Source organism: Corapipo altera, unplaced genomic scaffold (assembly GCF_003945725.1).
Source record: "Corapipo altera isolate COAL_440 unplaced genomic scaffold, ASM394572v1 61411, whole genome shotgun sequence".
In the NCBI taxonomy this organism is placed as follows: domain Eukaryota; kingdom Metazoa; phylum Chordata; class Aves; order Passeriformes; family Pipridae; genus Corapipo; species Corapipo altera.
In genome coordinates, this window is record NW_020884875.1 from 453,965 (window position 1) to 478,266 (window position 24,302).

Genomic DNA, 24,302 nt, shown 5'->3' on the forward strand with positions numbered 1-24,302 from the left:
AGCTGCTGCTGCCACTGCTGCCGCCGCCGCTCCCGCTGTCGCTGCTGCCGGCGGGGAGGCACCTTCGGCGGCGGCGCCGCCGCCTCCCGGGCGCGGGGCGCGGCTGCAGCGGCCACGCAGGGCCCGAACGCCGCCCCGCCCCGGCCCGCCCCGCCGCGCAGGTGGGAGCGCTGACCCCGGCGCACTCCGCCGGGCGTGGGGGGGATAGAGGGATGCCCCTCCCGCCCGCTGCCAGGTACCAGACCCGGCCCCGCGTCCCCGGCGCCCACCCCTCCCGGAGCCGTCCCTACCGGGGGGATGCGCTAGGCAGCCTTTGCGCTGCCTTCGGGCACCTTCACAGGTCGCTTTCCAGCGGGACCCGGTCCGGACACGGAGCTTTTCCCTTCGGCACACTTGCTCCACCCAAACCAGGCTCCTGTTGAGAGCCGTCCTCCTTATGGTCTCCCCCCTCCTCCCCCCCCCCAACCGCCTCGCACGTGAAAATGTTTCCCACTCGGGGCATCCAAATTGAAATCCCCAACTGCTGCCTCCGAACAACTCCCAGGAGCTTGTTCCCTTTTTCCCTTTTCCGGAGCCTGGCCTGATGTGCCAAAGCCAAGTGTCTTTATCTCAGGCTGTCATTTAACATCCCACGGCCATTTTCCAGGTGTGTGGCAGCCGGTTCCCAGCAGACCTAACAGCAGCCAGGTTATATCCAACATTGCATTCTGCCATCTAAACTATACAGCTGCGGTCACAGCCATCTTCTGGCGACAGAAGTTTTGGCCATATACAGGGAAAAAACCCACTGCTGGAACTGTTTAAAAAAAAAAAAAAAAAAAGAGAGAGAGAACTATATTTGCCCAAGGATTGACAAGGAGTGAGCAGATCAGGCTGTAATCAAGATGGACAGGGATTAAATACCTCCACTGAGTCCCATGCTGTATTCAAGCCATCTTTTTAACAGCTTAGGTTTGCTCACAGCAGTCCTGGCTCCCACATGTAGTACGATCCTGCACAGAAAGAACTGTCCCTCCTGTTTTTCAGGACTTTCAACGTGATTTTCAGCCTTCCACGAGTTCAGAAGGAGACAGAAGAGTCTCTGAACTCTGTTCCTTAGAGCAAAACGCATAGCCTGATGTCAGTGCCTTAGCTCCCAGGGAGCACAGGCAGTTAATTAAGTGCCAAAATGGAACACACCAATAGTTAACATACCTAGAGCTAACCCAAAGGGAAGCTTTCAGTCCTTGGGATGTGCCTCTTTCTGGGGCTCAACACTGCTAACCAGGAAATGCCTCCCTTCCCACCATGATTCATGGCCTGACATCTCCTGAGAAAAAAAAACTCATAAGCCCCTTCATTTAAAAAGCAGAGATCAGATTTTGAGCACAGTGAGAGGAGGGTGTGATGGCTGCATCCGTCCTCTGAGCAGCAGAGGAAGTTCATCCAGCATACAGACAGCAAATTCCACAGCTTCTGCTCAAGAGGAGGGAAATGCGCACCAGCATTATTTTCCTAGGAAAATAAGGAGCTTCCAGACAACTCCTGCCTCAGCCCTCTCCAATACCTCTTCTTCAAATGTATTCCTCTGTGCAAATCAGAATCCAAACTTCAGGATACTCATGTGGGAGGAGAGGTTTTCCTGAGTCCCCACCCTAAAACTGTTTTGTTTTTGCCCGTGACCTGGTTATTATAATAATACAAAAGAGTTTTGGATCAGGAATCACACCCTGGGATGCCTCCTTTGGTCTCCCTAACTATTTAGACTACATTCATAAACAGAAAAGAGACCACAGCAGTGGCTCCTATCATACTAAAAGTCCAGAAGGATCCAGGAAATGTTTATCCTATAGGCCACAAAATATGACCCAATTTCCTATCCAAATGCAAAGTAAAATGCAAAATCCTGCCTGGTAAAATCTTGGCAGAATAGGGAGTGAGAAGAGGGTTTCTCCTCCCAGCTGGCCTGAGGAGGCACAGCAGAGAGGGAAATGGCATGCAGAGTCCCCATGGGACAAGGAGACAGATGAGCTGCTCTGGCTCGGGCAAGACCAAAGTGTCCTGGATGAGAGCACAGAAACAGGCTCTTGGGCATCAGTAAAGTCCAAAACTGTTACCTCCCAGCTTGGTGACAGTTCTGCAGGGCTTTTCTAGGTCTGTTTTGGAGCCAACATCCCACTGAGATTTTGGGGGATTGGGCCCTAAATCTTTTTAGCTTTTTATTTTAAAAAATATTGGTAGCATTTACATATTTTACTCACATACATGCAGCTGTGCATTTCAAAGTAATCTGTTGTGCTATAAGCCAAAACAGGATTTGAGTCATACAGGGTTTTAAAGATAAAGCATTGATTTATCTAAAGAAATCTGTCTAAAGAAAATTGGCTTCATACATATGCAAGAAAAACTGCTTAGCACAGATCATCCTCTTCTGCCCCACAGAGTTGGGCATCAAGTTCCTTTCTAGCTTGAATTTCAGGAGTACAAAATGAAAAATTAGGAAAATTAGAATGTCAAAAGAAGGATGCAGAAAAAGCCAGTTCGGTGCTTAGCTAGTGAAGGTTGCTGTCGGATCCCATGCCATGACACAGGGACAGTGCTACATGGCATTTTTAGGACTGTCATTATTTTTGGTTCTTTCCTTATCATTGTCTTGCACAAACAAGTTCTTGATTCATACTCATCATCTCAGAGCCACATTCATACAAACTAAATGTCACTGAAATCAGTTTCACTAATGTGTGAGTATTAGAGGTTAACACTTTGAGGAAGCAACTGAGAAAGTGTTAGGTCTATTCCTAAGTACCTTAAACTGCACCATATTTAAGCCTTATTTCAAGCATTGCCTTCAGAAGCTGGAAGCACCAGAAACATTTGTTCTTTAAAACAGACACAGATATTTACATTCTCCCAACACTGCTGTGTCCGAGGCACCGGATGCCTGACATCCCTGACACACAAAACACACAGATAAAGTCAATTATATGGTACATGTTCCCAAGACCGAAGGCTTTTGTGGATCTAGTGGGCAGCAAAATGAATATGCACTTTTAAATGAAATTCCTCTAAAAACACAATAAGCATCCAGGACCGCATATAACCCAGGACAACAATACAATGTTCCCTTTTTATTTCCTAAAAGAAAACAGCAAAGTTCAGAACTCAGCTAGAAACCACAAAAATGACACCAAAGAGGGTTAACACTGCACAGGAGTCCAGAGCGCCAAGGCAGAGCCAAGGACTGCAAAGGCCACACTCTGCTCCCACACTCTGCTCCCAGCTGTGCCAGTGTAAAATACAAAGATCCCTTCCCTGACCTCTGTGTGGATCTCACAGTTCACTCGGATGATTCGGTGTGTTCAGGCCACTGAGTTCCCCAAGTCCCCACAATCACCTCCTCCAGAAAGCCCCATTTCTGCACCATATGCTCTTACACTATGATATGGCTGCTGCAGGGAAAACCTTTCCCTTACCATTTCTTCTGCACAGAAGCATAACAAAGGTAGGGGTTCTGTTTAAAAAAAAAAATGCCAGTTTTAATAGCTCCAACACACAGCAACCATAAAAAGCCCTGGAGAGCTGAATACCACAGCCCACATCCAGCATGCCCCCAGAGCTACCCAGGGCTCAGCTGGGAGTTACACTCTCATCCTTTCCGGCTGGCTGCAAGTTCATGGGGTGTACAGAAAAATTCCAGTGACCAAAAAAATTCCAAGCAGCCCCAAGTTTGGCTAAAAACACCCCAGTCCTTCATTTTAGTGGAGTTTTATATGCAAATTGCAGGCAGACAAGACCTCTACTAGAATTATTTGTAAACACTCACTTACTCCTCTTACCATACAAATAGTAGGAAATGAGATTTTCAGTGATTTTTGGGAGGTATTATGATGTCTCTGTGTGTCAGCAAGCTTTTCATCTGTGCTCCTTACTTACGGTCAGAGATGTTTTCTACTACAGAAGGCAGGATTTCGTAGATAAAATAGGAAAAGCAATCCATGGAAGACTGTATTGAGAGAGCTGTTGGGAAATTGAATCTCTCAGTGTTATTATTCTGTTCCCTTATTGATAATTATTATTTAAATAGCACTCAAAATACAGTCAGTAGCTTCTAATGAAAACAGGGACATAGGGTCTTTGTCCCAGAGAGCTGACACTGTGACTTCTACATTAAGACCAATTGTTATTTAAAATGTATAAGATCACTAGTCTCCAGTAGACTGTTTTTCTTCTCCTTCTGCTTGGGGGTTTCCTTTCAGAGGGGTGAAGTAAGACTGATTGTATTGATAACTCTCTCCCACAAGCCCTTTTCTGGAATACTATCTTCCAAATATGCCCATTAGCCAGAGGTTGAGCTCTTTGGGCAGAGAGCTGTTTGTGAAATATTTATATTTAGTAAGCAATCATATTAAAGCTGATTTTACGCATTAGAGTTTATTTATAAGCTGATAATTTTAAAAGTCAATTATAATACGTGAAAAAATACTCACTTTCAGAGAATATTCCATGAAACTCCAAACTATGATGCAATGTATCTACATTATATAGCTTTGACTTCACTTTGTAATTATTTTCTTTATGTCCTCATAGAATTTATTTAGAGGTTACTACAAATCTATAGGGGATAAAGCCTTCTCACCCAGCAGTTCTCTAATTCAGGTTAAGTGTGTAGTACCAGAATAATATGATATCATATAGTACCCAACAGCGGAGATTTACATGGCATTAAGTATATTGTATTTAACTTCAAAATACAAAGCAGTATCTCCAGACTAAAGAGCAGAAAACAGGTATAAGGAAATGTACTAGTATTGCTGAAATAAAACAGAGAGTAATAAGCCAGAAATCACACAGCCTTAAAGCAATTTGCCTTATCTGATACATTTAACTCCAGCTACAGTTATTAAAATGAAAAAATCATCAAGCCATCTCTCACAACTCACTCCCTATTTATTGTATGCATTTCTCTCAGTAATGCCCTCTGTTAACTTAAATTTCTGTTCACTTAATACATTCACTTATTTACAGTGTATGACCCAGGTCTGAGACTCCACACAGGAACATGCATTTGCTCAAAGCAATCCTTTATCACTGAGGGTGTTTTTTTCCTAGGGTGGAAACACTTATCTAAGCTTGTTTTTAGAAATTATAACTTGGGAGCCAAATTTAGAATTTTAATTACCCTTTAAAATCAAATTAAAAGTGAAAGGCCAGGTTTTACCCTTCCTTGGATTCAAAGACTCCCAGCAAGACCTTCATGCACTACACTGAGTCAGACATTTTCTCCCAGATAAGATTTCAAGCACTGAAGGAAAAAATACTTAAAGAAGATATAATATCTTACATTATGTACTCACCCTTAGATCTCTGTTTAAATTCCATTCTTTCCCTCCGCAAGGTGATGCCACTTTTCTCTGCTCTTAACCTTTCTCCCATATTGCTCAATTAAGATGAACTTTTTTTTTTTTTTTTTTGTGGCGTTAAAAACCATGTTCTGATTTTTCCTTACCCCGGTTGGTCCAAAGGTTACCATTTCACGAAGTATCCTAAGGACATTTTTACTACCAAGAAATATTTTGACAACAAGAACTATTTTTAACTCCGCTAAGCTCTGCTGAGTGTAAAATGTTGCACAGGGTGCTCAGCAGCCTAGGGGAAGGCAGCTATCAGCAGGGCTTGTTTTCTTTGCGCGAGAACAGCAGTCTGAATCTTCCAGCAACAAGACTCTGTACAAACAGCACGCGATGTACATCTCATTACAAACCCAAAGGGTCATAAGTTAGGGGAAAAATCTACATCAGACCTGCCAACCCCAAGCTGGAGGGGGCAAGGCACTGCTGCAGGTTGGGAGGGTTCTGCACACCTGCGACTGTCCAGGTCTCATGCCAGGATGTCCAAAACTACCAGAGAAAATTAATTTGGACAAGAGATCAGCAAACCCATCAAGGTGCTGCTGTCAATCTACTCCAAAATGGTGCCTCCAGGTGCTCTCCCTACCTTCCCCCACTTGCAGTATTTGGAAGTGACTTAGCCATGACGCAAAATGGAACGTGACCACACATCCCAGAAAAAGCACAAGGGAGATTAAGCATAAGGTAAAGATGAGAGATGGAAGGGCCAGGGAGAGGAAGGCTGGTGCCAGTTCGTAGCCCCAGCCATGACCTCAACTGCACAATGATGCTGGCAAGGCCCACCCCTCTGGCTGAGGAGGCTGCCGGGAGCACAGCAACACTCAAACACACCTGCCCCTGGGAGTAACACGAGCTCTGGCGTGGTGCATTTTCAGAGCAGCCAAAGGAATAGAGTGTTTTACCCCTCTGCAAACACCCAGTGGGATGCCTAGGCACCACTTGCACTGCCAGCCAGTGGGACTTGTATAGCACATAGGGCTACACAAGCTTTCAGTTCAGGGGTTAACTCCCCCTTGGGAAATTCACTGCCCTTATGTGCCTGCTCACTAGGATTTCCTACCAAAGCAACATTTTTCCCTTCTCTATAACTACAAAATAATGTAGGTTACAACAGTGGCTGCTCCCTCCAGCAACCTGTGCTCCACCCTGGAGTCATTTTATATTACTCTCCCCAGTGTCCTAAACCAGAGCTGCAGAGATTGTTCCAAATGTGGCTTTCATTCCATGCTAGAATAGCCTCCATTAATGTAATATGTGTGATCCTTACGATATTCAAAGTGGAAGCCCACATCTTGTTTACTTTTTAAACATTGCAAACCATCCTGCATTTCATCTGTGCGTACTTCCCAGCACATGTCAGAATGTGCCATCCACTCGCCACTTATTAATGTTTCAAGAGTCTTCCTTAAAACATACATGAAATTTAGGCAGGATTTTGTTCCAGGAGTCTTCTGACTGTTTTGTGCAGTCAGAGAGAGTAGTTTTATTTCACAGACTGGATTTAATATACAGAAACTTACTGCATCTGTTTCCAAATATTTTCTTTCTAAAACCGTTATGAAAAAGTGGTGCCAAAATGTGCTCGTTCCTCTTTAAGGAGGAAACCTAATTTGGATTTCTTGATCCAGATCATCTTAACACCCAGGCTCAATTTTGCTTGCTAAAGCAATCTACAGGCTCCAACTAATACAAATTTAATCTGCAAGGCTTCCTGCTTGGGCTGAATGGGTCCAGCATGTCTTTGTTACAGGCTCCACACCACATCAGTAGCATCTGGTACTGATTGCAGATCTCAGACACAGTGCCTATGAGCTCCATGGGCAGAATCTTTCTTGAATTTCTGATCTGGTTTGAATTTTTCCCTAGGCTATTTCTTTATCTTGTTGGATTGAAGATTTATGATTTTTTCCTTAGCTTAGTGTTAATTTCTTTGAGGTGTAATGTTTTCTTTTGGACCAGTCTGTGGTAGCTGATCATATCTGAGCATCCTGCAGGCTCATTTCTCCTTTTACATAAACCAAGAGTCACCTTTTTAGTTAATCAATTTGCCTTGCCATAATGCTTACCCATATGAAAATGAGGAACTGCTCCTCTATCTCCTAACATTTGGGAGACACTTCCTTCCCTTTCAGTGATTATATATCCATTTAACAAGGGATGAAAAATAATTTGCCTTTAGATTGTACTTAAAGAGAAGTATGTTGTGCAGGCAGCAAATGCTCTTCCGTGGTTTCATGCTTTCATTTGGTAAGGTCTCAAGCCTTCCTCACAAGTCAGGAGCAGATTTTGCTATCAATTGAAAGGGAAAAAAAATATCAAACTTTAATGACCACACAGGAACATTTGATCAATTGGCACAATCTAAAGGTTAAAAGTTCTAATATGCAGGTGACCTGGGGAAAAATAAGAGCAATGCTAAGTTTAAAACTTAAATATTCAATCAAGCTATTTCTCCAGGACACAATTTTCAGGCGTCTTTGATGAATGCAACTGAAAGAGCAGGTAGCAAAATGTGACCAAGATGGAAACTCTCAGCCCGACCTCATGTTCACTTTTTGGTCCCATTCCCTGCACCAAGTTAGTCCTCAGTTCCTCGGGAACTGAGCTGCAGAAACAGAATGCCCTGGACAACATGAACAGCAGCACAAACCTCCTCCCTGTGTGTGCTCCTGGAACTGCTACACCACTCCTGCACACTGCCCCTGGGATCCATGACTGGCAGACGGGGGACCATAGAACAAGGGGGACATGTGTGAAGTGAGCATGAGAGAGGGTAATGTTTGGGGGCTGGGGTAGGGGGATGCCCCCAGCATTACCACACTCTTCCCAGTATGGGTCCAGGTAGCCATGAAATGAATTATATGGTTATATTTCATCCTGTTTTTCTTTTTCTCACATGCTTATCTTTGATACCGATTCCTCCTCAGTTTCCCAATAAGTCTGTTTGTACTTGCAAGGAAGTTCTCACCAAATAAGAGTTGTGTTGAATAGGAAGCCATTTCATCACATTTTCCCCAATAAAGCCCCATTTTCCCCAATAAATACACATTCCCTTCTCCAAAGCTGCCCTGCTAGACTTTTGCATTCTTTCAGCTCTGAAAGACAACACTGAGGGTATAATATGCAAAGCTTTATAAACTAGAGCAAGCACTCCGACCAGAAAACTGGCAGCTCCAGCAGGCTTGGCTTTGGATCTTCTCACTTCACAACAAATCTCAAATACTGTATCTGGAAATCAGACATCAGACTTCAGCTGTGTGTTGGCTAGAGCACCATGACAAAAACAAGGCTGTATTATTTTTCTTTTTTTTTTTTTCCACAAAGCTAGCACTAGGCACAGAAAAGGACAGGCTTTTGGCTTCAAGGGCTCAGAAAAACAGAATTCAATCTTTCCATTCTGTCATTATTCTAGGAAAACTCCACAGGTAAAGTCTCACTTGTGTACACTGACGCCTCTTGGAGACACTTAGGAAGACTGGATAATAGCTAAATTCATAACCAAGTAGGTATCTCCTAAGCTAGGGCTTATTTGTATTGCTCAAATGTACTTCTGCAAAAACAGGTATTTCAAAGAATTTTAGCCCTTATGAAGCTGCTCTGTCTTTATAACCCTGCAACAGACAGGCAAGTACCTGGAAAGAAATACTCCACCATAAAACACAGCATTTAATAAAGTGCTTTTCCCCCCGAGATCTCAAGCACCTGCAGAAATGAGAGCTGCTGTCATCACCTCCCTGTCACCGGGGCCATGACTTGTTCACAGTGTGGGGAAAAGGCTTGACCAGGACCCAACACTTTTTAAGTCCACACGTGCTATCCATTAGGCTGTAAGACCCTGACAGGAGGCAGACACATAGCTCTAAGTCATACACAGTTTATGCAAAAATAACTTACACATCAATGATTTAAAATAGAAGCATGCAGAAGAGAAGTGGAAGGTAAAGATGGAACCAGCATGGGCTTGCTGCAGAGAACAGCATGAGCTACAAGGAAGTAGTAAATGCCACTAAAATGTGAGGGACTCAAAACTTTACATGGAATTTAAACTAGTTCTTTACATTGGGCTCATGCTAGATTCTTGCAGCAGCTTATGACTCAGTATATAGCATGGTACCTGACATTTTTTAATCTAGAGATCTTGGCTTTGCCAAGTCACGCATGACTCCCCTAATGTAGGACATGGGCAGTGGGTCCCAGGTGTGCTGCTGTGCATGTTGAAGATTATATAAAAGAGGAGAATATGCCTTCTCCTATTCTTTAATACTATTATTGATACTATCATTAAATGAGAGAATATCCCCGAGGCCAGGAAAACCTTAGGGAGTGTGGGAGCTAACACCTGGACTCAGGATTGGTTTCCTTGGTTATTAGAGCAGGCTGAACAGTTTTAGCAGATAATGATATCTAATTTAATTACGTATTAGACAAAATATTTATGATTAGTATTCAGCAAGCCAGAATTAATGAATTTCTAAGCCCTTCTTCCATCCTAAATTTTTTCTCCCCTCTTGTTGTTTACCTCTTTTGTTTTGAAGCTCTTAAATCTACCTCTCTCAAGAAAGATGTTTACTTCTCTACTAACCTGAATGACTTTTCTTTTTTTTTTAATGATGATGCCCCTTAAATTCATTTCCACAGTTTGTAGTTTGAATCTCAGGTCATCAGAGAACACATTTGAGTCACAAAATCATTCTCATAAAGCACTAAGATTCTGCCTTTCTCATCCACTATTGAGAGTCCATTTATATATTTAAACCAGAGCCTTGTAGTAAATCCTTGTTGATTTTGAATTCTACACACCAACCATTAAGTTCTAATCCATTTGGCATCTGTACACTTTTTAAACTATTATTTCTTTCTCCACAGCATAACTGCTGAATTCTTGAAATCCGATTTATTTTAACCACACAGTTCATCCTGATGAAACTGGCTAGATTACTAAATAATTTTCTGCTCTGCTGTATATACTGCTTACTTTCCAAATGCAGGCCATGATAGAAAAACAGATCAGAGAGGAGACTATTTTGTGTATTGCTGGGACAGATATGGAGTGGCAGGAGGAAATTTGGAAGGCAAATTGCAGGGCAGTGGGAAGCAATTCCACCGAAACCCACAGTGTTATGGAATTGTCAGAGGCCTTGGCCATAGCAGCAAGAAAGCTGCACTGCAGACCACTCACCAGCAAGGAAGGAAGAGAGAGCGAGCAGGAGGAGACAAAATTGTGAACCTTGGTGGTTCCTTCAGGACCTGCAGCCAGGCAAGCGTGAGATTCCCTGGGCTACCCACGTACAGAGATCCTGGATCAGGGTGAATCAACCTCCCCACACACCTACAGCCCCAAACATAGCTCCTTCCAGCCAAAGGCAAAGAATAATCCCCATGATTAAGCATTAAGCTGATAGCTAATTTAGAAACAGTGAGATCTAAACACAAGCCCTAAACCAAGGCGGTGATGAATATATAGTTTGAGCACGAAGCTTCTGATGCAGCATGAGAAATGAAACTATGGATAATTAGTTTCCACTAGTTTCTCTAAAAATTTTTCTCAGGAATTTAAAATTTACCAACTGCTTATCATATTTCTGTTAAGAAATAGTTTAGGAAAAAGTCCTTCCTGGCCAGCAGCAGTAATTAAAAAGCAATTATCACCTATTTAAGCTTGTAAAAGCTGTGTCCTCAGATTTTTCTTAGAGATGCTGTTACTCAAAAGAAGACGGCAAATCTTGCTTTGCTGCCTAATGTCTGCTGTCTTTGAAGCCAATGCAACTATTGCCTTTTTTATTCACAGACCATTGTTTTCAAATAGAGCACTTTTGGGAATAAGTGTTTTACTTAAAATAATTGCTTTTCCTGTTTGGGGAAAAACAAACAAACAGGTTTATTCATTTAGAGACCCTGGCAACTGCAGATTGCCCACTATTTCTTTGGAAAAAAATATTTTACAAAGAATTATAACCCACAAATTTAGTAAATGTATGAGATTTGGAAGTTAATCCAATAAGGGCATTATAATGATTCTCCAAAGAACTAGTGACCATCAGGAGGGGAAAGGAGACTAAATTCTAAAAGGATTTTCCTAAAGCCATTTTCATGTTGGAATGTCAAGAGCAAATTTCCCTTTTAGTAATGTCAGCTTGGGAGAAGGGAGAAAGGTAATGATACAAGCAAAAAACAAAGAAGTTTATGCCCATGGAAATGTGTTTCAAATTACACACCTGAGCTTTAAGGAAAATAAATCAGCCTTTGTCTATATTTGCCATTTCTATACTACAGTGACTGAAAATATCCTTTAAGTTAAATTAAGATCCAGAGTGGTCACCTTTGATTCATACTAATTTTAGCAGCTGTTTATGTGGACAATTAATTTGAAAATTGCATTGTTACTAACAGCCATCAAACAAGAAATATGGTTAACAAACTTGGGAACACATAAATTTTTAGGGAAATAAATAGTAACACATACCCTTCTGTTTCCTAGGTCCTATGAACCACTCAGACTTGGTATTTAGAGTTATCCTCTGCTCTGAAGTTCCAGGTACCAACATAAACTATAGCAAATGGTAACTTCATTCTTAGAGGACTGGATTATATCTTTTTTACAATTGCTACAAAAGGAGTAGCCACTGGAAGTCCTTGAAGTTACACAGGTAGAGAAGGGAGTCAGGTCTTCAGCAGCAGTTTCCTCTCTTCATTCCAGCATAGGCAAATCTGCCCAAAATTCATTTCTGTGCTCCTTAAAGGGATTAGATACCGCTCTGAACAAGCCTAAGAAACAGACTATATTATGTATATACACATTCTAAAAGCACGTAAAGAAACACTTTTCACTGCTGTCTTAAAAATTCTTAGATAAGACAGGCTAAATTCCCGGTTGACAGAACCCAAAAATTGCTTAAAATATTTATATGACATTGCCCTCTAGAGGAAACCGAGAAAAATCTGTTTTAGTACAACCCTACTACAGATGAAAACATGGAATGTTGTTTTCAACAGAACAATTAGTGTTTGTTAGAAATGATTTTCAGTGAGAACATCACGCACTGGTTTGGGTCCATTTGTCATCCACAAGTTTTCAAGAAGGAACTCCCCAACCTCCAGTTTATTTTCCTCATCTGGGCTCTGTATTCAGATACATGGTAACACGAAGTTTACTGGTTACCATGTCTATGTTTTTCTCTTCACTACTGGAATAAAAATAACCCAGGCTATGAAAAATTGTCAAGCACTTAGTAATTCTTCAATTATAGCAGCACAAAGAGACACTGATCAAAATGTACGAGGATGAGAAGAAGGACTTCACTGACTTTTGTTACATCAAATAGTTACTCTGCTAGCCTGAACCCATTCTAGTGATCACATAATGGACTAGGAAACACAGTCAAAGTTATTGCATTATTAATCAATTATTTGTTTTACCAGTTGTTGGTGTTTTTTTTAGAAGATCATCTGGTTATCTATAATACTTGCTATGGAGAAGGGGAAAAAACAGACCTTGCCACCTTCTTAAACAATAGAAAAGAGTCCTAGGCATCAACAGAATAATCTCCTTCAGTCACATTCCAACTATTTGTTTTTATTTTGAAAAAGCCTGAATCCATTTTCCACCTCTAGTTTCTCACAGTCTTGTTAAAGAGGCTTCAGTGTGGCTAGGCTTCCTGAAACTTGGATGCTCTAGAGTGAAGTTTGCTGGTAATAATCACATTTGCCCTACTCTTGTCCTGCCTTGGCAGGTAGCACTCTTCCTGAACAGCCCCAAACTTTGTGGCAATGCCTGACAACTTATCTTTTCACTGGTACTGGTCTGTTAAAAGTGTTTCCCATTTGAGGCCCAGTTGATCTTGCTGAGCATCATAAACTTTACCCAGAGAAAGCAGCAAGAACAGTGAGTGATGCTGCAGAGTCTGCAATTGATACATACACCCTTCCCCTCTTAGCCCACATCTGATAAAAAGGAGACAGAAAAATGTTTCAAGGAGCATGTGATACTGCTTAGAGCTGGAGGCAAGTGTCACATCACCTAAAATAAGCAATGAGTTTTCTACGTTAAAAAAAAGCCCATCCCCAAAGCCATCCACTGCAGCAGCTGTCTCTGTAGTTACATACCTGCCTCTTTCCTGATCATACCTACATTTCTTATATTTATCCTGTCACTTATGTCCGTAGATGGCAGGTTCATGCTGACAAATCATCTCTCTGAGGTTGTTGTTGAGCCTCTGCCTGTGGAACTGTCTCCTGTTCATCATCTTTCAAGCCTCCCTGCTCCTGTCCTTCCCAATCCAGGCCTGATTCCCAGTGACAGAGGATAACTGGGTTTTAAGCTGCCATCACTGTTCATGCTTTTAGCTTTGGAGGGTCACAGTTCAGTTCTAGTACATGTCCAAGACAGCAACCATCACCCCCAAAGGTACATGAGGTGGCAAGAAGATATGATCAAGGCCTGCTTACAGAGCAGCCCCAAAACCCATCTGAGAAGGGGAAGAATGGTGCTCGCTTAGCCCAGTCCTATGAGAAAAAAACCCAACATTTCAATAAGGACTGGAGAAGCTGTGCCTTTCTGGAACTCATAGCACATCAGTCAGTACAGGTTGGAAATTACAACCTCTCAGTAACCCGGCTCCAGTTGCCTCCTCCTCTTGCATCTCTCAGAGCTTCTATCTCACAGAAATCAGTCTTTAGCCCACAGCTTTCTTTGTGCAAAACTTTGGACTCCCAGAATATGAAGAGAAATTTACATTTACAGATTAGAAGAGATGCTGTGAATGACTGCACACTACAAATTGGTGTGTAAGGGCACAAGCATTATAGAAGGAGTAAGAATAAGGGGCATGAAATGTTCCTTGCTTGTTTTTGAACATCTGTATTTTTAATTATTGATGGCTAAAACACTGTTCTGTGCTAGCAAATGCAATGTTGGAGAGGTGGTGAAAATTGCTGCTGTAGCTGAAGGCCTCACCTGTTCGTTGGCTGGGCAATAGAAAAAAGTGAATCTATTCTGCACATTCCAGCAGTTTGCCAATTAGCCATGTTCTGCTGCATCCTGACTGTGCTTCCAGATGACCTGAGAGCATGGGATGCTTGCTGTGTGTGAGGCTGAAAATCCCACTGAGGATGGAAAAGGGATCTTGCTGGCACTTTGGTATCAGGGTAAATGACAAGTCACAAGGCTGATTCACCAAAACAAGATGTTCCCACAGTGGATGAGTGGGGAGGGCAGAGGTCCCTCCCAAGCACTGGGCTGGTTCTCTTGTAATTACATGTGGTCAGAACAGCAAATTAAATGTAGATGCACAGTCACACATTTGGCAGCAAGGTACAGCCTTCTAATCAGAGCACTCACAGCTCAATAGAATAAAACCAAAGCACGAAAAAAAAAAGTGCAGGACAACTCTCTTATACCCTCTGGAAATTTTACATCCCCTAAGGCAACATCACCAACCTCTCTGCCCAAGCCTGATGCAATCCCTCTGAAAAGCAAGTGTGCAGAGTTGGGACTGGGAGCAATTTCAGCAGATGACCCTGGGGATGTTGCCTACTTATACATGTATGCTCCTGGAGATCACACTTCCTACCAAGAGAGGACAGCTCTGTTGTTCAGTGGCAGTAGTGCACAGAAGGCAATGGCAAGCATATTATTCCCAAAATTTTGGCACAAACACACAAACACATATGGGACATGAGCTGTTTAAATCAGTGGAAGTCTTTCCATCATTTTTCATAGGTGTTAGATGAAACTGCGCTAAGCAAGAAGATAAATGAGATGCAAATCTGAGGGGGATGAGGGGTTTGGGAAGTCTGTTGAGGAGGCAGCTGTAGTGGTGGAATGCTGCAAATGACTGGCTACAAGGGAATGAGTTTTGCTTCTGCAGGTGCTGGGCTTGGCATGGAGAGATGGAGAGGAACGGCACGAACAGAAGGGTGAGGAGGGGAAACAGAGCGAACACACGCTCAGATTAGCAAAGCAAAGAGGACAAACAAGCTAAATGATCTCTGCTGAGTCTTGGGATTAGTGACCTTCTGCTTAAGACTTTGGCTCTTAAGAGAGGATTTGGAATAAAGCTCATTTCTTCAGAGCAATTTATTTCTCAACACGTGTGGCTAAGTCTGCTCATACCTTTCTGGGAGACATAAAAGAAGGGAAGAAAAACAACTCCTTCTTAGTTTCTTAGTCCTGCAATATTTTAAGGGTGGGGGAGGGGGAAAGGCAGAGGAATTTATATCCAAAATCAAGGAGGGGTATTTATATCCATTAACAGTGTAAAATACAGCAGCCAGATTTCAGGAGCACAGAAAGACTTGGGCTGTGCCTGGGAAACATTAGACATCCATAGGCTTTCTCTCATTTTGCACAGGTTGAGCACACATTCACTGTATCCTAGCTCACAGCAGCTCAACTGGAGGAGAAAACCCTCTGCCAAAATCCCTGCGTGTTGCTTGTTTTCCATCCTCAGGACTCACACACCAGGCAGCTTGGAGGGCACGTCAGCATAGGCTTCTCATCCTTGCCTGTGATAACAAGCCCCAGGTCTCAGCCTCTGTGCCCTGATCCATCACTTAGCAGCATGAAGATTGGTAATATGATATAAAAAAGGAAATTAATTCAATACCACAACAGGTTGGGGGCATTTTTTAGGTCAGTTATGAGAAATCTATTCCCTGAGCTCGTGTTTGGAGGCTACAGTTTCCAGGACCACTGTATTTGTTTTTCTCTGTGTAGTCAGTGCTGTTAATATTTTAACAAGGAGCTCCCACAGACAAGTTTGCCCCTTGGCCAAGGGCAAAGGGACAGGATAAATTTCCATTTGTTTTCCTAATAAAACAAAAATATTTTCTTATGAACATAATCAAGGCCCTACTAACACCAAGCAAGGCAGCTGCTTACACTGAGCAGCACTTTGTGTTGGCAGCACATTTGCTAAATTTAGGAAGGAGGTGAGGAAACAGTAAAACAGAGCAATCAATCCATGCAACCTGACATGCCTGAGAGGTGGGGTGCAGTGAGACAAAGCTTTCTGTGATGACCACAGATAGTTTTCTTGGGGTGATTTTTCCATAATAAAAATTATGTATAAAGGAGATTGCACCACCAAGCAGAAATTAAATCCCCCAAAATTTCAGGAGAAACACAATCCCATCAGAGGCACAGAAACCATTTCAGGATTTCACCTCCCCTTCCACCATAACACACCTTAAGACCTGACCCTACTAAAAAGTGGGTTTGTTACCCAAAACTTAACCTGAGGGCCCCGGCTGATGCACTGATCCTTGTTCCCATACATGTTATCTCCACAAGCCATTCAGGGCACATGGAAGCATTTTGAACACGCTGCTGAATAACAGGATGCAACAAAATCTTGTCGATGCTCCAGAGACAAGCACGGCTGCCAGTGCAGGAACAAAGTAGCCATGGCGAGGACATCCAGCCTCCTGAGGCAGTGACAGTGTCTCACCTCAGCAGGGCAGGAAGCAGCGCCCCATGGAAAATGCAAAACTGGAGCACTGCACTTGAATATCAAATAGTGGCAACATCTGGAGAGGAAGAATGTTCTTCCCAACAAGAAAACACTTCTATTGGAGGAGCAAAGCAACCTATTTTAAAAAATCCTACCATTCAAACTTCTGAGGAAGGGGGATCTCAATAAAAAAGTGCCTTGAAAGGAGTGCTCTGCTGAAACAAGTTTTCCAACCACACTGTCAGATTTTTGAGCAGCGCTTCTCAGACACAGGAAAGGTCCCTGTACTCTGCTCCCACTGTCACAGCAGTTGTACTGCTCTGCAGGCACAGATCTGCTCCTTGTGTGCAGGGCTCCCAAGGGGATAAAGAAGAAGATCACCCTCCTGAAGACTGCTGTTCACAGCAGAATTTGTCTCTAATTACAGCCAGGGACAGCATGTTGTGTTTCCAGCACCAGCAAGAACTTTTTTGACAAAGAACCTCAAGATTTCATCTAGCAGAACCCAGGACTGTTATTGACTGCCACAGAAAGGAGCACAAAGTGCTATGCACATTTTGACACCTGTGATTTTGTTAGACAGTCTGAATTGTGCTCTGTAATCAGCTGTGAGCACATACAGAGAAGCAGTACTGTGTGTTTAGAACATCCACATACCACACAACTACTAATACCACTGACCTGTTAGGAGGAACAGAACATTACCATCATAGTTTCAGCTATCCTGGAGCATGTACATGTAATATGCAGTAGCAGGAAGCATTCAGGAAAGACCTTGGCTCTGCTGAAAACCATCAACTTCAGGTAAAGTAAAAGCTTCACCTTTAGCAGTGTCAGTTGAAACTCCCTCTCCATTGCAGACCTGATTCCTGAAGGACTTTCTCAGCATCTTTGAGAATAAACTGGTTTCCCTGACATTTGGCATGCCCTATCTTGTGCTCAGGAGTCCTAGCAACTCTGCCCAGGACACTAGCTGAAGAGGAGAGACTAAGAAACACTGTGCAAAGGTACGGCTGTCAAAACATTTCTCGGTTCATTTTTGGGAAGCAGCTCCAGTTTGTGGGTTAAAAAGAAGTCTTCCTGTTCTCTGACTGTATTCCCACACATGGCAATGTTTGGTAATTTTTGGCAACGAGAAATATGGTATTTTAAAGCAGTGGTTGGATTTTCTCAATGACAAAATTATAATCATATCTCATGTTTCTACCACACTGTCAACACTGGTAATGCATCTTACTCTGCTTTCTTTAAAAATAGTTTGACTTTGGAAACGTATTTAGCGCTGACTTTTAAGATCAGATGTATATAGTAGCTGTGTCCAAGCACTGCAGCTATGCTTGATGAAATTCATAATGAAATATTTCAAACTGAATGATATTCATGACAAAATAATTCTTTTGCAATTCTCCCAGGACTTGCTCAATGAAGCCCCATTCAGTTATGCTCAAGAAATGAAGGATTCATCTGTCATCTGCAGAAATACTAAGAGCCTCCCTCCAGTAAATGAGTAAGAGCCAAAAAGAGTAGAGTAGTTCCAATATACATAGGAAGTTGTTGTCTGGGGGAACATAACTCATGTGGTTTAGAGATACAGTTGTATAGACAGAAGATAAATAAATAGACAGAGTTTTGACTAACCTTTATTCTATACTCCAATACAGCTCATTTCCCTGCAATTGTGTTTGATAGACACACACAATTTTCTAAGTCTGAAGAGAGCAGTAATTTTCCCTAAATCACTAACATCACCAAAAATGACACCACCTACATTATTCCTCTCTAATGTAATAATACCCTGTTAAGCAAAGAGCTTTGATGATTTTATTACCACATAATGTTTCTCTAAATCAAAAGAAAGAAAAAAAAAAAGAAATAAGTTCGGCAATGATCAACCTGTTTCTGCTGTTTACATGGAAATCAGGTGGAATTTAAATAAATAACTTGTCTTTAAAGAAGTCAGATCCAGCTTTCCTAGCAAGGAGAGACAGATGAGTAATACCCACAGCCAGCTCCTCCACATGTTGTGCTGCTGTTATGCACTGTATTGGATTCCTTGGATTTAGGAACAGTGACATTTGGCAAAGGGGAAACAGCAAACTAACTGCTTTCTGCCACAGACCCTCTTGAATTTGGAGGTACCCACTGACTGATACCACCCCAGTAGCAATATTTATACATTCATTGTATAAATTGAATGAGAGGTCAGGAATTATGGAAGGTTTTTTTCACACCTATAAAACCACAGATGGGTTGAGCTGCCCAGTGCCCACAGATTGAGGACTCATTGCTTTTATGCAGTCACATGGCAGAACTGGGAGTGATAGTTACTCCTAACTCCTGCCACATCCACTGCCTGTTGGGAGCACTCCACTAGCACTTGGTTTCCAAAACTGTCCATTCCCAAGATAAACCCACTTGGGCAAGAGGGGGAGGATTTCATGCTCTCAGGTACATTGCAACCTCAGGTATGAATGAACATTTGCATCCACATCATTAGCAGAGAAAGGTTTTTGCCTTTGCAAAGAGAAATGTGAGAAAGTCTGCCAGCCCACAAAGGGCAAGACTGGGACAATAACGAATTTACAGCATGGAGTAGCTGAATTAAAAAAAACACCACAAAAGTAATCTATATCATTGCAAAAACCTTCATGTCTGATTTGAAGTCTTAAAGGTTTCAAGTTTTCTGGGACAGGAAACAGAAGAGAGCAAATGCATTAAAATCAAAGGGAATTTATTAAAATTAAGTTGTTCCAATGTGGAAAACACAAAAATGTCTTGCTTTGAAAAAGTCTCAGACAACATTTAGCTGTCAAAAAAGCTTCCCTCAACTCAAATGTTTCAACAAAAATAAGAAGCACCTGTAAAAATATCTTTCAGAGCTGCTGCATCTGTGTTCATTTTTACTTAAGGAAACAGTTTTATACAAACTCAGGAAGACTCCTCTTTTAGTGGAGCCCCTCTGATGCTTACAATGTGCTATTTTTTGACACAATGACCTCTGAAAATTTTCCAGTGGAAGTGTGAGTAGCACATGTAAGCTAATTATCGATTTGCTCTCGTTTCTTATTTTCTGCAGACCTTAAGAATGAACCCAGAGCTCTCTCAGGGCCTGGAAAGCAGAGGCCAAAACATCTGCTCCTGGACTTCCATCAGCACCAGCTGATGACTTGCAGCATGTGCTACATGTTTTTCCCCCCTTACCTTGCTCCAGTGACATCCACGCCGACCATCAGCTGGCCATTCAGAGAGAGGATCTCATCTTTCAGGCGCACTCTCCCGCACTTCCCGGCCGGGCTGTTTTTCTTCAAATCCGTCACCCAGATGCACCCAACGTCAAGCACAGGCCCCTTATGCCCCTTCCTCTTCTTTCCTACCCGACGCTTCTCCCCGTAGTCCCCCAGAGCAGGGATGTTCCCAAAGCTCAAACCTAGAACCTCGTTTTTTCGCATCTCCTGGGCCAGGTACATGGTGCAGATCTCTGTATCCAGAGTCCCACAGCTCCCTGGCTGCAGTGTGCTCTCATCCACGGAGAAGTTGAGCTGGATGTACTCACTCAGCTTCTGGACAGCCGAGCGGCAGAGCTGCTGCTCGGCTCCCTCGGCCCCCTCCCGACGGCTGTTCTGCAGCCACTGGCACAGGAGGGGGAGGAAGACCCCTGCGTTGTCCTGTGTGATGGGCATCGCTGTCCCCGTGCATCCCCTCACGGCATCAGCTCCGGCCCCAGTCGGCTCCCTGGTCGTCTGCCATGGCCCCCTGCAGCCTCTGGGGACATGCTGGAGTGGGGCTGCAGATCCAAAGCAAACTCCATCTAATCTTAGGGAGATTTTTTGGAGGGGGTTCTGACTGACCAAAAGCACAGTCAAGGCAGGATGTTTGGTGTACAGAGCACAGCCAGCCCTATGGACTGGCTGTTAGTGGATGAAGCAATGGGGAGTGTCTCTGGCTGTCCAGGTATGCCTGCCGTCGGGGTCCCCACTCCGCTGGGAACAAAGTGTCCTTCCTGCCACGATCACCACACAGTCTTGTCCTGCAAGGGGAAAACAGCATGGTTAGAAGAGCCAAAACCACTGCAGGCGTTCAACAGCCCCAGCCCAGCACCCCAACGCCGGCTCGCCGGCCGGGCCGCTCTCCTTCTGCGATTTGCCACTTGAGGGCACCAGCTGCTCTCCTCAGCAAGGGAATAAAAGGTCACCATTAGCTCCTGACCTTCCCGGTAAAATGGGAATTGGAGAGCCGAGCGGATGCTCCTGCCACAGCTCCAGGGCTCTTAACGAAGCAGAGGAGACACTCCAGCCAAACCCATTCCAAGGACTGCTGAAAGGGCAAAGCGCAACACTTCAGTCTCACCAGTGACTGAACGTGGCTGATGCCCCTGCTGGAGGCAGCTCTGCCTCCTCCGTGCCAGTGATTTTGGGCTGAGATAGTCTTAAACTGGTCACGTCTCTGACTTACCTCCCCACCAAGCTGCAGGAGGGATGGGCAGCAGCACACATGAAGGGTGAGGACATCAATGGGCTCCCTCCTCTTACTGGCAGCAGTGGCTTACAGCAGACTGAATCAACCCCGTAAAGCATCTAAGGGAGGCGACTACCCAGTCTCCTGGGACAAGAGTTGGGCAGGTGAACTCCCCAATTTCCTGCACTTCTGAGAGTGAGGCACACAAACAACCAGGAAGCAGTGAGAGCTGGGGGTTAGCAAGCAAGAGGGTGAGAAAGGGGGGTTTTTTCATGATCATTAGGATCTATGAAACAAGAAAAAACCCTGACGCGAGTCAAGTCTGGTTGACTGGATTCTTTCAGGGATTTATTTTCTAGCAGTGGACGCTGCTCAGTGAGCTGTGCACCAGGAAGGCAGGAGAAAGCAGCAGCTTTGAGCTTGCAGCCTTCAGGCCTGCTCTTGCAGATGTGTACGCAAGGCTTGGCTCTAGCAGAAGAGCTGTAGAAGGAGCTTGTAACCCCAAGAACATGAGTGTAAAAGGAGACTCTCGCAAAATTTTGCTGCCCAGAAACTGTATCCAAATTTCTGGCACTACTTAGACGGACAGGAGTAACCCCAAGAAAGCTCAGGGAAGGACAACAGATCAGGGCCACATTTGGTCCTCCTAGGAGGACACCATCATCTTCACCAGCAGGGTGATGCTACACCAACAGCTCAAAAAGGATGGGCATCAGCTTGGGAATGGAGGAAATGGCCCACTTCCTAGTGAGAGGCAATTCTGAGTTAGCACAGGTCTAAAAAGAAGAGGTGATAATAGAGACACAGATTGACCATGAAATAGCCTTAAATCCTCTGTGCATCTTAGATATTTAATGCAACACTGGTGAATATATTTTTTAACACAGAACTTAGGTCTTATTTAAGATCTCAGATTTAATTTAAGACAAAAGTGATGATTTAACTGACATAACTGGAACTTGCTGTAGTAAGACCTCGATCTGGAATACTGATCTAAAGATGCATGGCTTATATATGAACCAAAAAAAACAAACATAGAGGCACTCCTTACATACTGAGGATGATCTATATACTTGCTCTGAGGTCCAGAACACAGAGGGAGGAAGAACTGCTAAATTATCTGGTTAATAATAAAAGTGAAAAAACACAAACAAAATAAACCCTAAAGAAAGAACCTGATACAACTGACTCAATGCCAATGGGAGAGTACAATCATGAGATATCTGCTAGGAAGGGAGAGCAGTATGAGACAGAGGTTCCTGGTGCCTTCAGAACAACATTCTCATGTAACAGATAGGTCAAGGAGGGAAGTGCCTCCAGAGAGGGATATGTTGGGGGCAAGAAGGTGGAAAGAAACTCATGTAAGAATGCCTGTAAATTCAAGAGATCGGGGACAGCAAAACAGAAATTATTGGCTTCAGTACATTAAAAAACCTTACTAGGTAAGAATTCATGCAGAGGAGTTTAAAGGAAAAAGAAATCAAGGTGAGCTGTAGTTTCTCGAAGAAACAATATTTTGTGCTTAAAAGGCACAGGCACAATAGCATCTCAATGCAGAAGGATCAGAAGACTTGGCAGCATCACGAGCTTTTCATTTTCCTCAAAGACAAGAAGAAAGAACACTAAAAGGTTACCAAGCAGGAGTTAAAAAACATAGTGTGAACACATAGGCAAAAATAATAGAAACATCAGGGCATAAAAATAAAATGAAACTTGCAGAAGATGAAAAAAGAAAAAAAAATTACTCTTTATATGCATATTAATACCACAAAGACAGTCTGGAAAAGTGTTGCTCAGAGAGAAAGTTATTGAAAAATGACACTGAAAAAGGCAACACTGGTTTGCTTTTTGCTTCAGTCCTTGTTAAAATTGCCACCTATGTACAGGGGATTAGTATACAATGCGACACAATATCAGTACAGAGGTATACTATCCTTTTCTCGGCTTGTTCTAGGGTGAGATCCATCCTCTGTCCAAGTCAAGTATTTTCTGTCCAGCAGAGTAGGACAAACCACCTTTTAAATTCCCTACAAAATCAGCTGAAACCATCTCAGATACCTCCCTGATGGTCACTTGTGAGAACTCAGGCAGGTAAGGTGCCAGAAGGAAGGACAATGGCAAGTGCAATGTCTGTCTTTAAGGGTAGAAAGAGAAGCAGCAGAAGAATGCTACATCACTCAGTAGTCTATCTTCAACCATTTTAAAAACTCTAAGTCAAACAAAGAAACGGTCTGCATGTATGTGGAAGAGAACAAAAATATAAGAAGTAGATACAGGAGAGACAAGAAAAAAGTAATATAAAATCAAATTAATTTCATAATGGAAAAGTTGTTGGATGTAATTTATCTGGGCTTTATTATAGCTTTTGTCACTGTCTCAAACAACTTTCTCATAAACAAACTAAGGAAACATGATTAAATGAGGCTACCATAAATCCATACCCAGGGAGTAGTTATTAATGACATTCTGTGAAAACAGAAGGACACTGTGAGTGCAACTCTGCTGGATCTAGTTCTGCTCAGCACATTCATTAGTGACCTGGACAAGGAAAGAGAGTACACGTATTAAATCTGCAGATTACACAAAGCTGGGAGTGTCTGCAGACACACTGGAGTACAAGATTAGCATCTAAAATATCTTGGGAAAAATCAGAAAAACATTCTCTAAAAACTAGGATAAAATTCAGCAAGGATAAAAGCAGAGTACTACAAAAGGAAAACCACACTTAGATAGGTTGGCTTAGATAGGTGGCAAGTTTCTGGGAAAAGATGTGGAGTTTCACAGAACTATAGAATCACAGAATGGCTTGGGTTAGAAGGGAATCCAGTTCCAACCACACTGCCATGGGCAGGGAAACCTTTCACTAGACCAGGTTGCTCAGAGTCCCATCCAGCCTGGCCTTGAACACTTCCAGAGTTTCTAGGGAATCACTCCCATCAATAAAGTCTTCCTGTTGGGGAAATAAAAAGGTCATTGTCCAAGGATGTGTCAACAGGGACAAAGCCTACGA

General features: G+C 43.0%; 1 protein-coding gene across 2 annotated transcripts in view; it reads right to left on the minus strand.

The window, feature by feature from the left end:
* Positions 1–24,302, minus strand: part of PDZD2 (PDZ domain containing 2) — a 200,767-nt gene that overhangs the window by 118,034 nt on the left and 58,431 nt on the right. For both annotated transcript variants that reach the window (XM_027634814.1, XM_027634813.1), the window contains exon 2: positions 20,039–20,864. In XM_027634814.1, coding sequence (XP_027490615.1) covers positions 20,039–20,517 — 479 coding nt within the window. In that variant the 5' untranslated portion in view covers positions 20,518–20,864. The remainder of the gene's footprint in view (positions 1–20,038; positions 20,865–24,302) is intronic.